Source organism: Desmodus rotundus, chromosome 6 (assembly GCF_022682495.2).
Source record: "Desmodus rotundus isolate HL8 chromosome 6, HLdesRot8A.1, whole genome shotgun sequence".
NCBI lineage: Eukaryota > Metazoa > Chordata > Mammalia > Chiroptera > Phyllostomidae > Desmodus > Desmodus rotundus.
Window position 1 is genome coordinate 100,525,538 of NC_071392.1, and position 18,271 is coordinate 100,543,808.

The following is an 18,271-nucleotide window of genomic DNA, read 5'->3' on the forward strand; positions in this document are numbered from 1 at the left end:
TTAAAATTTTTAAAAATTTAACCTCGAGGGACTTCACCTTACGCAAACATCCCTAGGATCCATTCACAGCTTGAAAATCAACAGGAAGGTTGAGGAAAACAGCTCAGTGTTTGAGAAATATAAAAAATGCTCTTCTCGCAGGCCGTCCCCTAGGGTTTGCCAACAGTAACCTCACAGCGGGCGTTTTCCCCGACGCTGTGCAACCCCACGGGGCCTGCACAAGCCACAGCGGAAAATACGCCCCCCCCGCCCCCGCGCGGCGCCGTTGGAAATGCAGAGCCCCAGGCCCGTGCCCGGATTCAGAGCTGAACCTGGCTGGGTCATTTTAAATAAGGCTCCACGTGATTCTCAGGTTCGGGCAAGCTCGGGCCCCAGACCCGCCTTCAGGAGCAACCCCAATGGAGAGAACGTAAACACCGGGGATGTGGGTTGGCCTTCTTGCTCCCTGTAAGGTGCAGTTCACCTGGTGCAAGGAGGGGTTCCCCCGCCCCTCGGGTCTCATCTAAGCCAGTCTGAGCACGAACGCCAATTAGCTTACTCACCCCCGCCCGCGTCCCCGCAGGACCGCGCCTCGTTCACGTGCTGGGCGGCGCCCGCGCGCGTTGGCGCGGAGGCTTCTCCTGTGTGGCCTTAGACCCGGGGCGGCGCTGTGCAGGCAAACGGATTCCCGGGCTCCGCCGCCACCTGAAGCCAGAACTTTCAGAATCTGTATTTAATCTGTTTCTCCAGGACACTGCAGTGGGGGACACCCTGGCCTCGTTTAAATTTTAAATTCGACTGTACAGCCAAGGGTGGGAATCACGAGTGGAGGTCGTACCTTTCAGCCTGAGCTCCTCTCGGGGCGACCTGGGGAGTTTTAAAGACGACAACCCTAGTGCCCAGGCTTCAGTCCGGGCCAATTAAGTCCGAATGTGGAAGCCCGGCCCGTTCAGCAGCGGCCGCCCGGGCATCGCCCGGGAGCTCGTTAGAAATCCGGAAGCTCGGACCCCCTCCCCAGACCCACTGAGTCAGAATCTGCATTTTAACGAGATCCCCAGTGATTCCCGCGCACATTAAAGTTGGAAGAGAGCTGTGCTTCTGAAATTTTAATGGGCACACGAATCACCTGGGGATCTTGTTAAAATGCAGACATGGTTTCTCAAACTCGAACGTGCACACGAATCACCTGGGGAGCTTGTTAAAATGCAGATTCTGAAGCAGCGGGGCTGGGGTGGAGCCCGAGCGTCTGCATTTCCAACGAGCTCCGGGTCGGTGCGGGCGGCGAGGCCCGGCACCACGTTGCCCCGGGACCCCGAGGCCTTGGCGCTGGGCCAATCAGCCGTCAGGACTCGTGATAAATCGCCCCGCTCCGCTTCGGAGCAGAATTGCCAAGACATGCGCGCTCGGGCCGAGGGGGAGTAATTGCCGAACTCCGGGACTTGGCTGCATGAAGTAGGCCACTCGCAGGGACTTGCCGGGAGCCCGGATAGTCACGCCATGTCGCGGCGCAAGCAGACTAAGCCCCAGCACCTCCGCTGCGAGGAGCCGCAGCCTGCGCGCCGGGAACTGGCGGAGGCGGCCCGCGAGCTGGCCGGCGGGCCAGGTGAGTGGCGCTGCGGTCGTCCCGCCCGGGGGCCGGACGCTGCTTCTCGGGTGTTTCTGGACTCGCGCGAGTGCGAGGTCCCGGCACCAGGCGTGCAAGGGCGGGTGAAGCTTCCGACTTGGGTCCTGGCGCTCGGACCTCGGCGCCTCTGAGCCCTCCCCCCACCTTCTAAATTCACCCTGTTTGGATAAATTACTCCGCTTTCCAAGTGGACCTCTCCAGCCGCTCCCCCCAAACGCTTGTAAGCGGCGGCCCATCTCCCAAACACGCTGCGAGGATGCTCTGAGCCCCCTTCCCAGTCTGTCCTCCGGGCGTGTCGGAACTCGGGTCACCGAGCTCCCTGGCGCTGGGCTGGGGCCAAGCGCCTGGAAAGCAGGCGTTGAGACTGGCGCGCAGGGCCACCTTCTAGAGGATGGAGAAATACCTGAGAAAGGGCCGAGCCTCAGCGGGTACACTGGGCTAAGCGCTGGAAAGGGACAGTAGCAAACAAGGAGGACAAAATCCCAGCTCTACTGGAACTCACGTCCCCGTGGGGACGAGAGAGATGGCACAGGAACTAAAGCCGTGGGTTGCTAAGTGTTCAGGGTGCGCGCTGGGGGAACATCGTAAAAGCAGTGCAGGGAGACACGGGGCTTGGGGCCAGGGGGCCGGCCCTTCAAGATGCTTTGTCCACGCCAGGCCTCTCCGAGGACGGCGCCGTCGAGTGAAACTGAAGGTTGTGCGGGAGTGAGCCCTGGAGGTGGCCTCGGGGAAGAGCATTCCGGCCGAGGGATCAGCAAGTGCGGAGGCGAGGGCGTCCGCGGGCGGGAACCTGCAGCCAGTTGGATGAGGTCCGAGAGGTGGTGGGGGCGCCAGGGTATCCCTTTGGATTTTGCATTTTACCTAGAGAAATGGAGCTGTTAGGGGGAGGGGATGTCGGGCAGGGCAGTGCCACAGTTGAGACTTAGCGGGCTCCCCTAGGGCACCACGTGGCTGAGGAGGTCCAGGCAAAGCAGAAAGACCCTCAGCTACCCTAACACCCCGGGCAATATTTCTCACCCTGTGGCCCCTGCAGCCACCAATTCTAAAGTGCCTGAGGGTCGGGAGCTTTGCTAACTGGTCGAATTCCCAGGGCTACTCGCTGGCACCCCCTCCCCACCCCTTGGAATGTCGGAGGTGGAGTGCGGTCGGGTAATCTGCATTTCTAAAGCGCTTCCCTGTCTGATTCCGACAATGTAGTTTCTTACTTGATCTCCCACCCCCCTCCATCCCCCCACCCCCACCCAGATTAGCTGATACCTTTCCTTAGGAAGGAAGTGGGAGAGGGGTTTGAACTATCTTCGCCCCTTCCCCTGCATTTTCCTGACGGGGCTGCGGTGGTGGTGGGAGGAGGGGAGGGTTTCGAGTCTCCTCTCCGAGAAGGCTCAGACCCCCAGCAGCGGGGACATTGCTGATCACACACTCCAAAGGAGGTGTCCCAAGGCCAAAAGCTTAAGCACGCCACTCCTGAGTTAATAGTTTGTATTTGAAACCAAAGCTTAGCAGCCTGAATCACCATAACCAAAACAGCGTAACTACCATTGTGCCCAAGGCCTAGGATGGGGACAGGTGGTTTGGACCTGAATTGTCTTTCTGGGGCCAGACCAGGGCTCCTGCTGATCCTCTGAAAGAGGAATTAGGGAGTTATTGGGGATGTTGAATCTTTGGGGGGGGGTGATTATTGAAGACTTCCTGAATTACCCCAGGCTGTTTTTCAAAGTTCCTGCTGTGGGCTACTTTTTAATCCTGCAAACAGCACTGGTCCTGGGTTTGAAGGCATTGGGGAGGGTGTTTTGCATTGTGCATTCCTGGAGTGCCCTCCGTTGGAGCAGGGCACAATCAGAAAATTGCCCCCAAACACACCCCAGTACCAGCCACCACTGCAGAGAAAACGCAGCCTTACAGCTGATGGGTTTTTTCACCTGTGTTTTAGTCTGTGGTGCTGAGCCAGAGGCTTGCCTCCCCCCCCCCCCATCCCCAATTTGGGCCATTCTTGGAAATGGCTTTGCAAGCAGAGTAGCTTTTGGAGAAAGTGTAATGGAGCAAGTCCATTGGTAGACGTTAATCCCCAGCAGTAAAGAATAAAGTAACGGGCAGGGAAACAGCCTTACCCAATAAACGTCCACAGTTTCTCAAGGGGTTAGAAAACGCCCTCTGTGTTAAAGTGGATTCTGTCCAGTGTGCCCCTCCTCTCATCTCAGGACAGAAAGGTATCTGCCCCAGCGCCACCTCGATACCTTTCCCAGGAGAGAGTGGGATTAGCTGGATCTGTCTAAAGGAGGAGAGCCCCGCCCTTACATTCTACCTGGGTGGCCCAGGCTACCTATGGGACACAGTTTTCTGATCACTGTAACCCATCTGTCTCCCGACTGCCTTTTTTTGAAGTTTGCACAGTGCATTTTTCCTCTCCAAGAGTCTGTTGGCTCCCATATGTTCACACCAGTGAAGAAAACCAATCATGTTTACATAGTGCCGACTTAAGTTCTTTTATGGATGCTAAATTTAATACTCTTCATGTAAACCTACAAGTTAGGGGCTACATCCCCATTTTACAGATGTGGCAACTGAGGGCCAGCGAAGTTAACACACCTAGGGTCACGCAGGTAATAAATGATAGAACTGGATTTTGACACTTACCAGCTGGCTTCCCAGTCCAGTTCCCTGAACCACTGTGCTTTACAACCTCTCACTGAGATTTCAGCTTTTCCATCTCCCTCGGTTTCTGTGGGGTTAAAACACTCAAGAGTTTGACGGGTTTCTTTTTAAAATGGGAATTGCTAAGTACTACAAGGTTTTGTGTTTTCCTCTGAGGGACATAGTGATGACCTTCAGGTACGATAACTGAGTCCTAGTCAGCTGAGAACTTGAACGTCTCCCCAAATGTGATCCCCAGACCAGCAGCATTAGCTGTGAACTTGTTAGAAAAAATCCGGGCTCCACTCCAGACCTACCGAATCAGGAACTGCGAGAGGCGAGGCCCAGACACCAGTGTCTCTCAGCAAGCCGAGAGACACTGGCTTCTGGGGGGGTGGGGGGGGGGTAATGCTGCGATGTGCAGGTGCTAGAGAAACAGGGCTTGGAGCTGTGCTTCTTCGACCCCGTGCAGAGGGATCCCTTAGGGACTTGTTAAAGTGCAGGCTGCTTTTGTAGGGGGGTCGGCGTGGGGGGTGGGACCTGAGGTTCTTCTTTGCTAACTAGCTCCTGGTCACACTGACGTTAGTGTTCTGTGACCACCCTTTGTCTAGCAAAGGTCCGGAGTCCATTGACAGTCACCTGGGCAATGCTTTCAAGGTCAGGGTTCTGGGACCTACCCTCACCCACCCCCCTGGGAAATCACATTTAACCCACAATTCAGGTGGTGCTGACCCAGTATGGGGGCCGTCCTGGGCATTGTAGGGTGTTCAGCAACATCCCTGGCCTCTACCCGCTAGATGCCATTATCACACTTGTGATCCTGGCCGTCAGAAGTGCCCCTGGTCATTGCCAGATGTTCTCTGGGGACAGAAGGACCCCAGTTGTGGGCCACAGGATGGGGTCCCTTGTTCAGGCCCTGTTCTGAGGGGCTTCCTGCACCAGGACTACTCGGGTGTGTTGGCTGCGGCCCTTTCTCCCTGGAGTGCGCGCTGACTGAGCCCGGGCACGGTGCTGAGACTTCTCATTGTCCATCTCTTCACAGCCTGAGATGGGGCAGCGGCTCCTTTTCACAGCGGAGTAAACTGCGGCCCCGAAGGGCCCAGGGGGCTGCAAATAAGCGCGTAGCTAGTATGGGGCTCGGCCAGCCCGATGCCTAGGACAGAAGTCCTCGCGATGCGCCACACTCGTCTCGTGGTCCTCTCCTTGACACACCCTCCAGGAGAGTAGAATCGGCCTTCTGAGGCTGGGGCAGACAACAGGTGCCAGGCCTTGGCCTGTGACTCAGAAATTAGTCAAGATCTTTTTTTTTTTTTTTTTTAAGGACTTCAGCCATGGAGAGCACCTCTTTAGGATTACTTAATCTTAGTTACAGAAGTTTTTAAAACTACGTATTAAATCGAACCGTATGAAATTGTCGTCTGACCCCTCGGGCCCAGGAAAACAGCGATTTTACATGGCTCCACGTTACTGCAAATAGAATGACGCCCTGGGCTCCCAGTGAAAGACACGGCCAGTCTTGTTCCCTCCGTACAACTGTCCCCCCGCCCTGGATTATTTTGAAGCAAATCAGACATGTAGGCAACGTATAAATATCCATCCCTAAACTATGAGATAGTTTTTAAAATTCTGTTTTCATCTTCCCACCTTAAAAAAAAAAAAAATTAAAAATCCCTCATGAAACTTCCAGTGAGTGTTCAGCATCTCACTGTCTTAAATGGTTCTACAGTGTGTTTAAATCGGAACCAAAACCTTGACAGGATGGGCCACCACGTCAAGCCCTTCAGCCCCTGGTTTTCCCCTCCTCCTCTGGAGTCATGGGCTGAAACACCTGTATTTTTGTCCTGGAGAGCAGTGAGGCTTGACGTGTAGTCTGTGACCTATTACTGACTCGAGACAGAACGAGCTCAGAGATCGAGAGGAAGCATTTAAAAATAGCTTGACGTCGCCATGATACAGCTTTCTGGTTTAGCTGAGAGGAGCTTCTGGGCTTCTATTTCCGTCTTATTGCACTTTTCTCGTAATGTGTGTTTATTTCCTCTTATAAAACATGGGCCCGGGATGGATCGGAAATGTTCTTACAGACTAGGTCTCTGAGGAGCGCTTTTGCAAAAGTTTGCAGTCTGGATCTTGCCAGGCTCATCCCTGTCATCATACCGTGTTCTGTCCTCTGTGTTTCCTGGAAATGGGTCGTTAGAGGAGGATGACTTTTTTGTAAGTCCAGAATGTACGTACGTGGCTGTCAGCCTTCAACGTGTTTTTTGTTCATCTCTTTGGAGAGGCAACGAAGGGAGGTGAAGTAAGCACACACCTGCTCTCTTATAAGGCTTGCCATGGTGGCTACATTTGAGAAATTAAGCAACAGTTCTTTTTGTCTCCATTGCAGCTTCAGAACTAGATAACGATGCTCCAAAACCAGCTTGTCCCTCCACTGACAGCAGCGATGCCCAGAGAGCCCCTGTCCTGGCTCCTCCCTCCGAGTCAAAGGAACAGACAGCCACCCTTGGAGAGAGGACATTCAACTGTTGCTACCCAGGTAAAGCATAAGCGGAAGCCTGCTGAGCCCTCCAGGCGCCGTTAGGCGGGCCCTGCGTGGACCCACCCACTGACTCCCTGCGTTTCTCTGTGCACGCATCCCAGGAACCTCCTCTGTGGGTCCCGAGGCTCAAGCGCTCAGTGTGTGACTCATCAGAACCTCCGTTCATAGGAGCTTCTCCGTTTTTGAGGTTACATTTTAAGAAGAGCTGGGGTTTTTTCTTTCTCTTCTAGGTTGCCACTTCAAAACTGTTCATGGCATGAAAGATTTGGACCGCCACCTACGAATCCACACGGGTAGGTGTTCATTCATTTGCTCAGAACTTTAGTGTAAAAAAACAAACCAGAAATACTGGGGTGGGGGATATGAATTAAATGCCAGGCATACAGTGGTGAGCAGGACAGGTCTCTGCTTCAGGAAACTTGGTCAAACAGGCAAAAATGGCAACTATAACAGGTAAGGAGAAAGTGCTAACGAACCAATTATTATAGGTATTTGACCTAGGCTGCTCGTGAAAGGCTTTTCTGAGGAACAGAATCTCGACTTGAAGTATAAAAGACGGGAGAAAAGGAAGCATGCCAGGCAGCGGGAACAGCAGGTGCAAAAGCTAGGAAGGAGCAAAACTGGGTGCCAGATGGTACGTGAACTTGAACACAGACCCTCCAGCCCTAGTCCATTATTGCAGATCCAGCCAATGTCTTAACTATAACCTAATGAGAAACCTTTGTCCAGAACTGATCAGCTAGTCGGCTCCTCAGAAATTTACTGAGATAATGTTGTTGTTTTTCTTAAATAGGTGTGAGACGCAGTTGGAGAGGTAGTCAGAGGGAGGGCTGCAGAAGGCCTGTGGCCGTAGTAACCTTAGAGAAGAACAATAGGTTGCCTCTTAAAGGTGCCTTCCAAGTTGCAACCAGCTGCTGAGGACAGAGAGAGGAGATGTGCTGGAGCGAAGGGACCCCCGATCTGGAGCAGGGTCCACACACGGTGGCCCGTGCTGTGGCGCCCCTTTGTCCGCCTGTTGTCCGTGGCTGTGCTGGCCCTACAGTGGCATTATTGAGCAGTTGCTGGCGAGGTGGTGTGGTGCACACATCCGGAGACATTTACGCTCTGCCTTTTTACAGAACTTGGCCAGCCTTTTCTCTAGTGTAGACCTGTGCTAGGCTGCATGAGTTAGGATACTGGTCTGTTGACTCTTACAGAAGCCAAACTAAGTGGCTTACACGTTATGGGTTTATTTCTCCCAGGTACAGCTTAAGAAGCAAGCAATCCGCAGCTGGCAGACTAGCTCTGTCATCCTTAGCCTAGCGCTTCCTCTCCAGGTCCAGACTCCTTAACCAGGGGAAAGGGGGCGTGAAGCGGGAGGGGCTCCAGCCTCCCTCCTCTAGCCCCAGAAGCAGCAAACCAGTGAACCACTGAGCTATGAACTAAACCTAGAACTGGCCACATAAAGCATTGGCGGGGGAGGGGGATCGAGGGGGACTGGGAAATGGTTTCGAGAAGGGCAGCCACATGTCCAGCTCAAACTCTGCAGCTCCATCATTAAGATAGCTTTCTGGACAGGGGCATGGTGCTGTGGGAATAAGAGAACTAAGGGTCAGTACTTCCCGGGAAGGGTGGACCTTGAAAAGCTTCGTAGCGAAAGGAATGGTTGATCCTCACCTTGAGAGATGAGGCTGCTGGGATGACGGTGTCAGTGAGAGTGTTCAAATTGCAGGAGCCATTTGAGCGAAGGTGAGACTGACTAGTGAACATGGCCGGTTTAGTTGTTCTCAACTGCGGCTGTGCTACCGCCATCTAGTGGGTGGGGGCCAAAAGTACTGCCGGAATTCTACAGGGCACAGGCAGGCACTTTGGGAAGAATTATCAGGCCCCAAATGCCAGGGTGGACCTAGAAAGAGACGCAGCAGCTGGATTAATAATGTTTTGTTGGAGTAACACAGAACATGATGGGGGTACAGAAAATGTAGGCAAGGCCCTGTCCTTGGAGGGTACACTAAGCAAGGGGTGCAGACCGATTGCTCCTTTAATAGACATACACTTAGACCTCTTCTCTGGGTTTAAGGCAACTCCTCCAGTTCTCTGAGTCCCCTAGCCAGTGAAAAGTAGGAGAGGGGCCTGGGGCCTCACAGCATCTCTCCCTCAGGGTGTGACCCAGAAGTATCATCCCTTGTGATGAGTGACATAGTGAGATCCAACTAATGGTGGTATTTTGTCCTGCAACCCGGCCCAAGTTAGGTAGGGTGCCTGGCCCATAGCTTCCAGGACTCAGGCTCTTATTTTGTTGCCTGGACACCCTGACGATGTAGCTGTCTCCGGCATGGTCTGAGATGGTGAACTGCCGACCTTAAGGACACATCCTAGATGTTAACACACGTCACGTGGGCTAATGAAGTCTTGACTCTGTGTGGCCAAGTAAGTGCATAGCTACAAAGAGAAGTTTCTCTTACCAGGAAAGAAGAGAGCTGGTACATAGGCTGAATGGTGTCTCTGAGCCAGCTGTGAGTGGGAGGCAGGGGTGGCCACGTATGTGTAGGTGATCTGTTTTTTGGTTCATAGGCTGGCGCTCAGTCCACTGAGCCACACCAGCCAGGACTAGGTGATCTTTATTTGTTTTTAAATCTTCACCCAAGGATATATTGATTGATTTTTAGAGAGAGAGAGAAGGGGAGAGAGAAACACCCGTTAGTTGCTGGCTCAAACCTTCAGCCTAGGTGTGTTCCCTACCCTGGGGATCAAACCTGCAACCTTTTTGCTGTATGGGATGATGCTCCAATCAACTGAGCCACCCAGCCAGGGCATGTTGGTGACCATCGAAGCCTTGAGCCCCGCCCTGACCACTGTGGCTCAGCTGGACGTCATCCCACAAAGCAAAAGGTCACCAGTTTCACTCCTGGTCAGGGCATGTGCCTGGATTGCGAGGGGCAACCGATCGACGTTTCTCTCCCTCTCCTTCTCCCCCTCTCTTCCCCTCTCTCAAAGTAAATAAAACATTAAAAAAAAAAAAAAACGGAGCCCAAATCTTTGCCAAATAGGTAGAAGAACAGTGGTTCTCACACCACTATTTTGTTTTACCTGTAGTTGCGACGTTAACCATCCGAAACTAAAATATTTACTCACTTAAAAATAACAGTACGCCCATTCTGCTCGGAACCAGAAAGCGGCATTGTTTATACCTTCGCCGATCTCCTGTCTCATTTGCTAGTCGGCTGCGTGCTCACGGCTGTTCCTGTCCACAGTCCGCTGTTGCGTCGTTTTGGTTGACCCCTTGGAAGAACGTCCGGCCTCACGCACAGGGTGGACAAAAGCAGGCTCACAGTGGTGAGGACGGAAACAGAGTTCCTTCCTGTGTTATTACTTACTAATCGTTGTATGCTTTTCCACACGAACGATCGCACACCTGCTTGCCCCCCCCCCCCACACACGTGTGCTTGGAAGTGGAGGGGTGTGTGGAGACCCTTCTCAGGCAATTACTATTCTGTAGCACTGCGTCCCAACACAACAGATGGTAGTTTCTTCACGAGTAGTTGCTAGGTAGAACCTGCACCCGCAGATCCCTGAACTTTTCAGACTGCGACGTTCAAATCCACGGGTCTGTTTTCCACTGTGAGTGCTTTTACCCAAGCTCGGTTTCCGACCTACCGTGCGAAGTGCTATGCGCTGATCAGTGGAAACACGGGTTCACCAGCTTAGGTAATTCTTCCAGATGTCACTGAACCACAGGAAAAAATCTCTTCTGTTAATATTACCAATCTCATTTAAAAAAAAAAATCTTAAGAACCAGGAAGCTGCAAGCAGTCTGTGTTTTGAAATCCTGATGCTCACATTCAGAGCTCAGATGCTACTGTTGCAGTATCGGTCACTCTCCGGTGAAGCGACAGCCTCCCCTAGTTGATTCTGCTAAATCGCAGATCTGGAAAAAACCACAGTTTGTCGGTTGTCCCCGTCAAAAGGGCGCCTCCTGGGTACAGTGGGCAGTGCGACCTCCCCCCTACCACGCTCATTCTCAGACGACCAGTGGGGTTGTGGGTTGCTACAGAAGCCGCTTCTGCGAACTTCCCGTTTCATCACACAGTACGTTGAGAAGGTTCGATCGGGGAGAGATTTAATCAGATGGTGAGACTGGCCTCCCACTTCTTCCCTGGGAGGTGGGGCCGTGGGCTGAGGTACCAGCCTGCCTGCCAGCTCTTGCTCCTGTGTCAGTGAAAAGGTCCATGATGAAAAAGGCAGAGCCTGTCATGGTGGGAGTGTAACAATACCTTTGACCGCAGACTCCACCAGAAGAGTCTCAAGGTCTCCCAGACTGCACTTCGAGGACCAGAGAGTGCCACAGGCAGATGCAGGAGTGGCTCAGAATGGGCGTCTGTGCGCCTAGACGCAGGCTTGCTGGCGGCTTCCTTGGGGAGTGTGGGAAAATCAGGCCTTGAACTTGGAGTCAGTCTTTTTATTACCTGTATTCTAAAGTCATGTTGGGGGGGGGGTGTGCGTATACATGTTTATAATTAAGATATATATTTATATCTTAAATGCGAGGCTGTCCTAGATGGGAAAAAAAGTTAAACTTTCAAATACACCGTAGAAACAGAGTGAGGAGTAGAGGAAGGAGAAGCAGGATAGAAAATGCTTTATTTTTATTTTTTTTCCCAGGTAAAATCTTAAGCAAGAAAATACAGAAAAATCAATGTAAACAGTAAAGTGTCTCTGGATAGGTTTAAAAACAGCATCAATTTTCTCGTAACTTTATACATTGAATATATATTGCTCTTACTTTCAAATTTTTAAAACATCCCACTCAAAGGTGACTACGTGGTATTGTTTGAAAGCCAACAATAACAGGGTGAGGGTTTTTGCCACCTCTACTTCCGTACCCCAATCCCACCCACCTTCTGGAGAGTAAAATTCATCTGGAAGAGAAAAGAAGGCACAAAAATGCCCAAAATCCTGGACAGCAAGACCTTTGCTTTATCAGAAACTAAAATACCATAAAGCTGTGATACAAACAGTGTGAATAGCAACAAATTGCAGAAACAGACCTGTGTGTGCAAATGTAAGGCCGCGTGTCAGGTTGGAGGAGGCATAGGTGAGCGCTGATGTGTGGTGTCTGGACGAAGGTCATTGCCCCTCCCCTCATCATTCACCAATTCCAAATGTAGGAAGGAAGTTAGATATAGCAGTCTCCAATGTATTAGGAGATATAGGACATACGTATGGTATAAGTAGACAATTAAAACCCCAAAGAAGACAGACCAATGTGACTAAAGTTAAAAGTTACAACAAGACACCAGTAAGTTCAGACGAGTGTCCCACCAGAAGAAGTCTGCCGTGGAGGGCAGAATGGATCTCCAGCCCATAGACGTATTCCTACAAGTCCAAGACGACCCAGTGGAAAGGAATGGAGATGCCAGTATCCGCATGAAAAGCCCGTGAGCGGTCAAGTGAAACGCAACATAAATACCGTATTTTCCTTGTCAGGCGGGCTGCACTAGTTAGCACAGTGAATCGCCTGGCATTTAATTTGATCGTGGCGGCACCCTGCCTCCCCGCCTCCCGGCTCAGAATGTGGTTATGATGGAGAGCTGATAGAAGCAAAGTCCCTTGAAAAAGAATTTGCGGGTTCTCTCCAGGCCCCTTGCTGTCCTCTCATTTACTCTAGTTGTTCGAGTCTATTTCCTTTGGGTTTTCTGCTTTCTGTCTTCCCACTTGACCTTGAGTGCCTTGGTCTCCAGGCCTGGGTTGAAGAATACCAGGAAGAGCCAGCCATCCTTCTCTTAGTCCCTGAAAGGAAAGCTTTGACGTCACCACCTTTAATCAGGAATGGTGGCTGAACGTCAGATGGCCTCCTTTTAAGACGGTCCCGTGGGGTTGATCTAGCCTCCCGATCGACTCACACATGTGCATTTTTAATATCACTCTGTATAATTTGGTGTGGATTTCTGAGGTAATCTCGCAGGAAGTGAAGTGAGGCTTTTTTTTACTTTTTTTGTTTGTTTGTTTTAATCTTTCGCTGTGCTATGAAACAGTGATCGAACGTGGAAGCATTCCGAGGACATTTGGTAGAACTCGCCCACAGTCCTCGCTGCACTTGTGACTGTTCTCAGAGGCTGACGGGTGTAGATTAGGCTGTGACGAGGTCGGCCACAGCTCTGCGCCTGAGGGTGGAGCAGCCTCCCTTGGCGGCAGGAACACGCCAGATAAAGGCATTCTTGACCTTTCGTCTGCTGTGGACTCCGGGCAATTTCGTACAGCGTACGAACCCCTCCCAGAATGTTTTTAAATGTAAAATCACATTAAAAACTACATTTCAGTACGGTTGCTGTCAAAGTGTTAAATGTGTGGTATTTCAATACACTAAGCCCTGGCGACCCAAAGTGTGGCAAAGACCAGAAAGGCCAGCCTCCCCAGAAGCGTGTTACAGATGCAGAATCTCAGGCCCTGCCCAGAAACCATGTCCTACTCTTTGGTTTTACAAGTTCAGCTTGAGAAATGGGGAGATACTGGTCCAAGGGCACAAACTTCCAGTTACAAGGTGCGTAAGTTCTAGGGATCCGAGGTTCAGTGCGGTGTCTACAGTTAACAAGACTATATTATGTGTTACCTATGTAACACTTGCTAAGAGAGTAGATTTTAAATGTTCTCACCACCAAAAAAGTAATTATCGGAGGCGATGCAGTTGTTACCACAATAAGGTTAATTGTTTCTCCATGTAGATAGATACTAAATCATCACATTGTCTACCTTAAACTTGCACAGCATTTTATGTCGATTGTATCTCAAAGCTGAGGGCGGGAATCTGCATTTTAAGGACACCCTCCCCACCACCGGACGATAGGAGTGCACGGTGGTAGCATGCAGTGTTAGGAGCTCAGGTCTGCTGACACCCTTCATTGCGGAGCCGTGGTGAACGTGAATGACCCTTTGAGAACTGCAGCAAGTGCGGTGTCGTGGACGTGGCTCGTGTCTGTTCGCGAGGGTCTCGGGTTCCATCCTTAGTGCGGTCTGTTGACTGCATTCCAAATGGGAGGAAATGCTACAGGTTTTAGCAACAGAAATGTAACCGCATCCCATCCTGGGTCCTGGACGCTCTGAAGTTTATCTGCCAGTCTCACATGAAGAATCCCTGATCTGGAATGTTACCAGTCCTCTTGGGCAAGGGAAGCGAGTGTGGCAGATGACGCACTGGCCTCGCAGTGACGCCCGAGCCTGCTCACTGGGACAGGGAGGGAGCCCAACCCTGCGGGAAGAAGGGCAGCAGATGCTGCAACAGCTTACTTTGGGTGCATCTCCAGCCTGGCGACTTATTAAATGGTCCTTACCCATCTTACCTGGGTGACTTTATATCTCCCTGCACCGCCATCTGTTTTATTGAGTCTCTGAATTTACTGGGGTGGCGTTCTACTTAATAGTTGTGGTTGACTTTGTCTATCTCTAGTCCCCTTCCTCTTGGCAATGCCTCTGTCCTCAGCTAGGTGCAGCTTGGCACCCCTCCCTCCACAGGGGACCTTTGGCCGGTATCTGAAGACATACTTGACTCTCACCGCAGGGAGGGAGGTGCTCCTGGCAGCTAGTGGGAAGGGTAAGGATGCTGCCCAGTTATACAGGACAGCCCCCAGCAAAGAATTGCCTGGCCCCAGCCACAGGTCGTCACCCTGCTCCAGTGGGACCTTCTCTTTCTGAGCAAGCTGCCCCTTTTCACAACCAGTTTTGGTTTTGTTGATCAAGTGCTGTAATCTTCACTTATTCCTCCTGGCTCACTTGCTTTCAGGCTCTTGGTAAAAAGTGAATTTAAGCCCATACACTTCCTTCTTAAAAGCGGTAGGCTGTCGGCTTTGACGCACGCTCCTGCGCCCACACCTAGGAGGTTTGTAATCGGATGTGGGCTCTGGAGCAGAAATTGTTTGAAAATATGTCCTGCAGTTTTCAAGCTGACTTTTTTGAAAACCTTTTGTGAGACCAGTTAGATTCATAACAGTTTGATTCCTGTCTACTGGGTGAGTTTTATCTCTTCTTTAACGAGAAATTTCTGGCGGCTTCCATCACGATTCTTATTTTGCCTAACATTAACGTTCCTGCTTTCTTGTAGCATTTTTCCAGAATATTGTTCTATTATTTTGTACTCTGTCATTTTTTACATAGGTATCTTAAGCATATTGAGCTTTTTGAAATTTTTAACAGAAATTTAATCCACTTATGTTGGTTGTACTTAGATTTAGTTTGATTTTTATCTTCTTTTGTGTGCTGTTTTGTTGTTTTTAATGTCGGTTCTCTTGTGATTTGGAAGCCATACTTCCGCTTCATTACTTTCTCATATCCCACTTTTTATCTACTTCCTTTTTTCTTTTCTGATGTCCAGTGTCATCTGGCTTTTCTTTTCCTGTTGAATGCTAGTTCAAGTATAGGGCTCTTTAAATGATTTCTGTAGAACTTTACAGACCGTGGTCCCATCTTGCCACCGTCCAGTGCTGTCTGGGGGAGTTGTGTGCTGGCCTGAGCATTCTCCTGTCCGAGAGCTCTAAGAATGCACCGTTCTGGGCTTCTGAACTGCACCCCCCGCCTCTAGATAAGACACCTGAAGGCCCACGGCTGTCTTCGGTGCTGAGAACTCGTTATTTGCTCTGTTCTCCCCTGCACAACCTGGAACTAGCTTTCTTGTCTTGCCTTCTCTTGTACTTTTCCTGTTGTCCTTGTGGGCAGCCTTCTGGAAGAGTCTTTAGCTCCATCTTCTAAGTTTTTCTTTTCTTTTTTTTAATGTCCTTTCTGCTAGTCATCTAACTACAAGTTTTATTTTGACAACCAGAGGAGAGTGTAAATTATTATGGGAATGAACACTGCTTTTATAACTAAAAGTTCTTGATTTGGGCATGTCCCCCACAAAAGTTGCCGAGACAACACAGTGTAGCTGTTGAACATGCACAGGCACTGGAGTCAAAATGCCTAGTTCAGCTCCCAGCTTCAACCATGCCTGTGACCTTGAGCAAATTGATGTAGGCGTGTCTTCCCGGTTCTGGCTTGTCCGAGCATTTGGTCCCTGGGTGGAATCACTTATGTTCGGACATGACCAGTCTAAAGGGGTTGTAGGGGAGGAAAGGAGCACACTCTATTTGGTAAAGATGTAAAGATGTTCTAGGCGTGGGGTTCTCTGTCTTCCAGGGTATCTCTAGCTACTTGGGGCCTTTGCGGCATTTCTCTGGTCTAAGCTCCCTCCTTTCCTACTAGCTGGGGGCAAGGAGGCAATAGGAGAGTAGCAACCATGGCCCCGTGCAGGTCGGTACGGGGAAGGGAGGGTCCTCCTGACCGTTCTCTATGTGGTCCCTCAACTAGTGAGCCAGAAAGCTGTTCAAGACCCCTAGACCTGCCACTTCTGATCCTGAATACTATTTGGCCACTCCCACTTTCCCGAATGGGGTTTGTGCGGCCTGTGATTTTCTCCTCCAGTCTGGCTTTTGTCAGATCTGTCCCTTAGGATTCTTTGTAATTTCTGACCCATCCGTGAATGGCACGCCTTCTCATCTCCCCGGGTGGTGGTCTGGGCATTCAGGCAGCAGGGAGAGGCAGCCCGTATGCGCCCAGGCTACCATTTCGGCCCAGTCTCTCTGCAGCCGTCTCACAGAGTAACCCGTGAAACCTTGACTGTTTCATGTATTCGAAGGAGACAAGCCCCACAAGTGCGAGTTCTGTGACAAGTGCTTCAGCCGGAAGGACAACCTGACCATGCACATGCGGTGCCACACCAGCGTGAAGCCCCACAAGTGCCACCTGTGCGCCTACGCTGCCGTGGACAGCAGCAGCCTCAAGAAGCACCTGCGCATCCACTCCGACGAGCGGCCGTACAAGTGCCAGCTGTGCCCCTACGCCAGCCGCAACTCCAGCCAGCTCACGGTCCACCTGCGGTCCCACACAGGTAAGGCCCTGACCCGGAAACCGCGGGGCCCGACTTGGTCTGCAGTGTGTCCACCTTCATTTGCCCAAAGCACAAGTGAGTTCAATAACTCGGTGGTTAAGAAATTTTGACGTTTTCTGTGGTGGTCGTGAAGCTTGTGGATTTTTCGTGTGCCGGGGCAGTGGTTTTTAGTAAAACATGAAAATCTGACAGCTGGGTTTTTGAACTTGACTGCATAGCGCACAGCGGGGGGCGAGCAGCCAGTGCAGCGGTGAGAAGCAGAGAGGTGTCTTGAATGATCTGGCGTGTAAAGTAGGTGTTTCGGGCCCTTGAACACTGACTGCATCGCTTGCAGTTCAGAAACGTGGCGCAGAATCAGCTGAGTGTTACTGCAGATCGCAAACTTCTAGTTCTAGAAACCAGACTTTGCAAAGAGCTCTTGTGTCCCTTCTTTGTGAGGCGCCATTGAAATAGCGATCCATCGACTGATAGCCCCAGCCACCCCGCGGAGGTACAGAAAAACGGGGGTTGGGAGCTCGTAAGGAGGTAAGAATTTTCAGTGAATTCGTGGAAGATGGCCGGCAGGAGGAAATGTGCTGGCATCTAAACCTGAGTCAAGAAAACCCTCCCGACGGACAAATGGGAGGCAGCCCCACTGTTGGGAGGCAGCCGGTCCAGCCGGCGTCTGGCTGTCCTGAGAGTTCTGGACTCGGAACTGGCGCGTAGTCTGCCGAGGCCACGGAGCCCAGAGCAGCTGGAGCCTGTTGGCCAAATGGCCCAAACTTCCCAGCAGGTAAAATCTGTGGCCCCTGAGTCTAATCCGTATACCAGTCTAGTCTTCCTAAACAATCTATCAACTACGGACTATGCGTCATTTGTGGGGACCGACGGCACAAAAGCTCCAAGTCTGACCAATAGCGGCTGCTGGAGCTAACAGAGTGTCGGGTGATAGACAGGAGTTTTTCAGTCCTAATCGGTATCTGCCCACTGGCAGAAATGTCGCATCCAAGAAGCGTTCTTACGAAAAGGTAGTAAGAACAAAGAGGTGTGAATGAAAACTAGGATTGCTGGCTGTTAAAAAAATTTCAGAGATCCAGGAAAAAAAAAAATGAGTTGGAGAACTGAATAAAAATAAGAAGCTGGATGTCTGATTGCTGACTAGTCCTGGGAAGAAAAGGAAGTAGATGTAAGAAAGTGAAGCGAGAAAAAGCATCTCATAATTGTAAGGGGCCATGGGGGTGGAAGGGCCCCCGCGGTGCCCAGCAGAGCCGAGGCAGTGGCCGGAGCAAGCTGTCCCTAAGGAGAAGCCGCAGTACTAGTGGCTTCCAGGAAGCCGTGGAACAGTGCCTTCAAAGTTAGAAAACCATTTTGAGCATAGAACTTTGTGCCCAGCCAAACTGTTTCAAGTATGAAAGAATAGACACAGGTGTGTGCAAGGACTCGAATTTTCTCTAAGCCCCATTCTAGTGGAAGGTACTAGAAACCAAACTCTAGCAAAACAAGGGAGAAAACATTTGACGTGGTGTGAATATTTGAATGTAGTTAACTGGGATTGCAATACAGGGAAGTATCAGGATGATACTCGTGTAGGAGGTTAAGAGAAAAGAATTAGCAAGTCAGAAATTTGGGA

At 51.0% G+C, this 18,271-nt stretch overlaps 1 protein-coding gene across 5 annotated transcripts in view; it reads left to right on the plus strand.

Moving 5' to 3' along the window:
- ZFP64 (ZFP64 zinc finger protein) overlaps positions 1-18,271 on the plus strand; it is a 77,084-nt gene that overhangs the window by 42,772 nt on the left and 16,041 nt on the right. For 4 of the 5 annotated variants that reach the window (XR_008427055.2, XR_008427054.1, XM_053926068.2 and 1 more), the window contains 3 exons: positions 6,618-6,767; positions 7,001-7,063; positions 16,411-16,662. Coding sequence is in view for 3 of the 5 variants with exons in the window: in XM_053926068.2 (XP_053782043.1) it covers positions 6,618-6,767; positions 7,001-7,063; positions 16,411-16,662 (465 nt within the window). In the remaining 2 variants the exon portion in view is untranslated. Of the gene's footprint in view, positions 1-957; positions 1,583-6,617; positions 6,768-7,000; positions 7,064-16,410; positions 16,663-18,271 lie in introns of those variants that run through there. The other variant, XM_024559447.4, reaches the window with a different exon arrangement.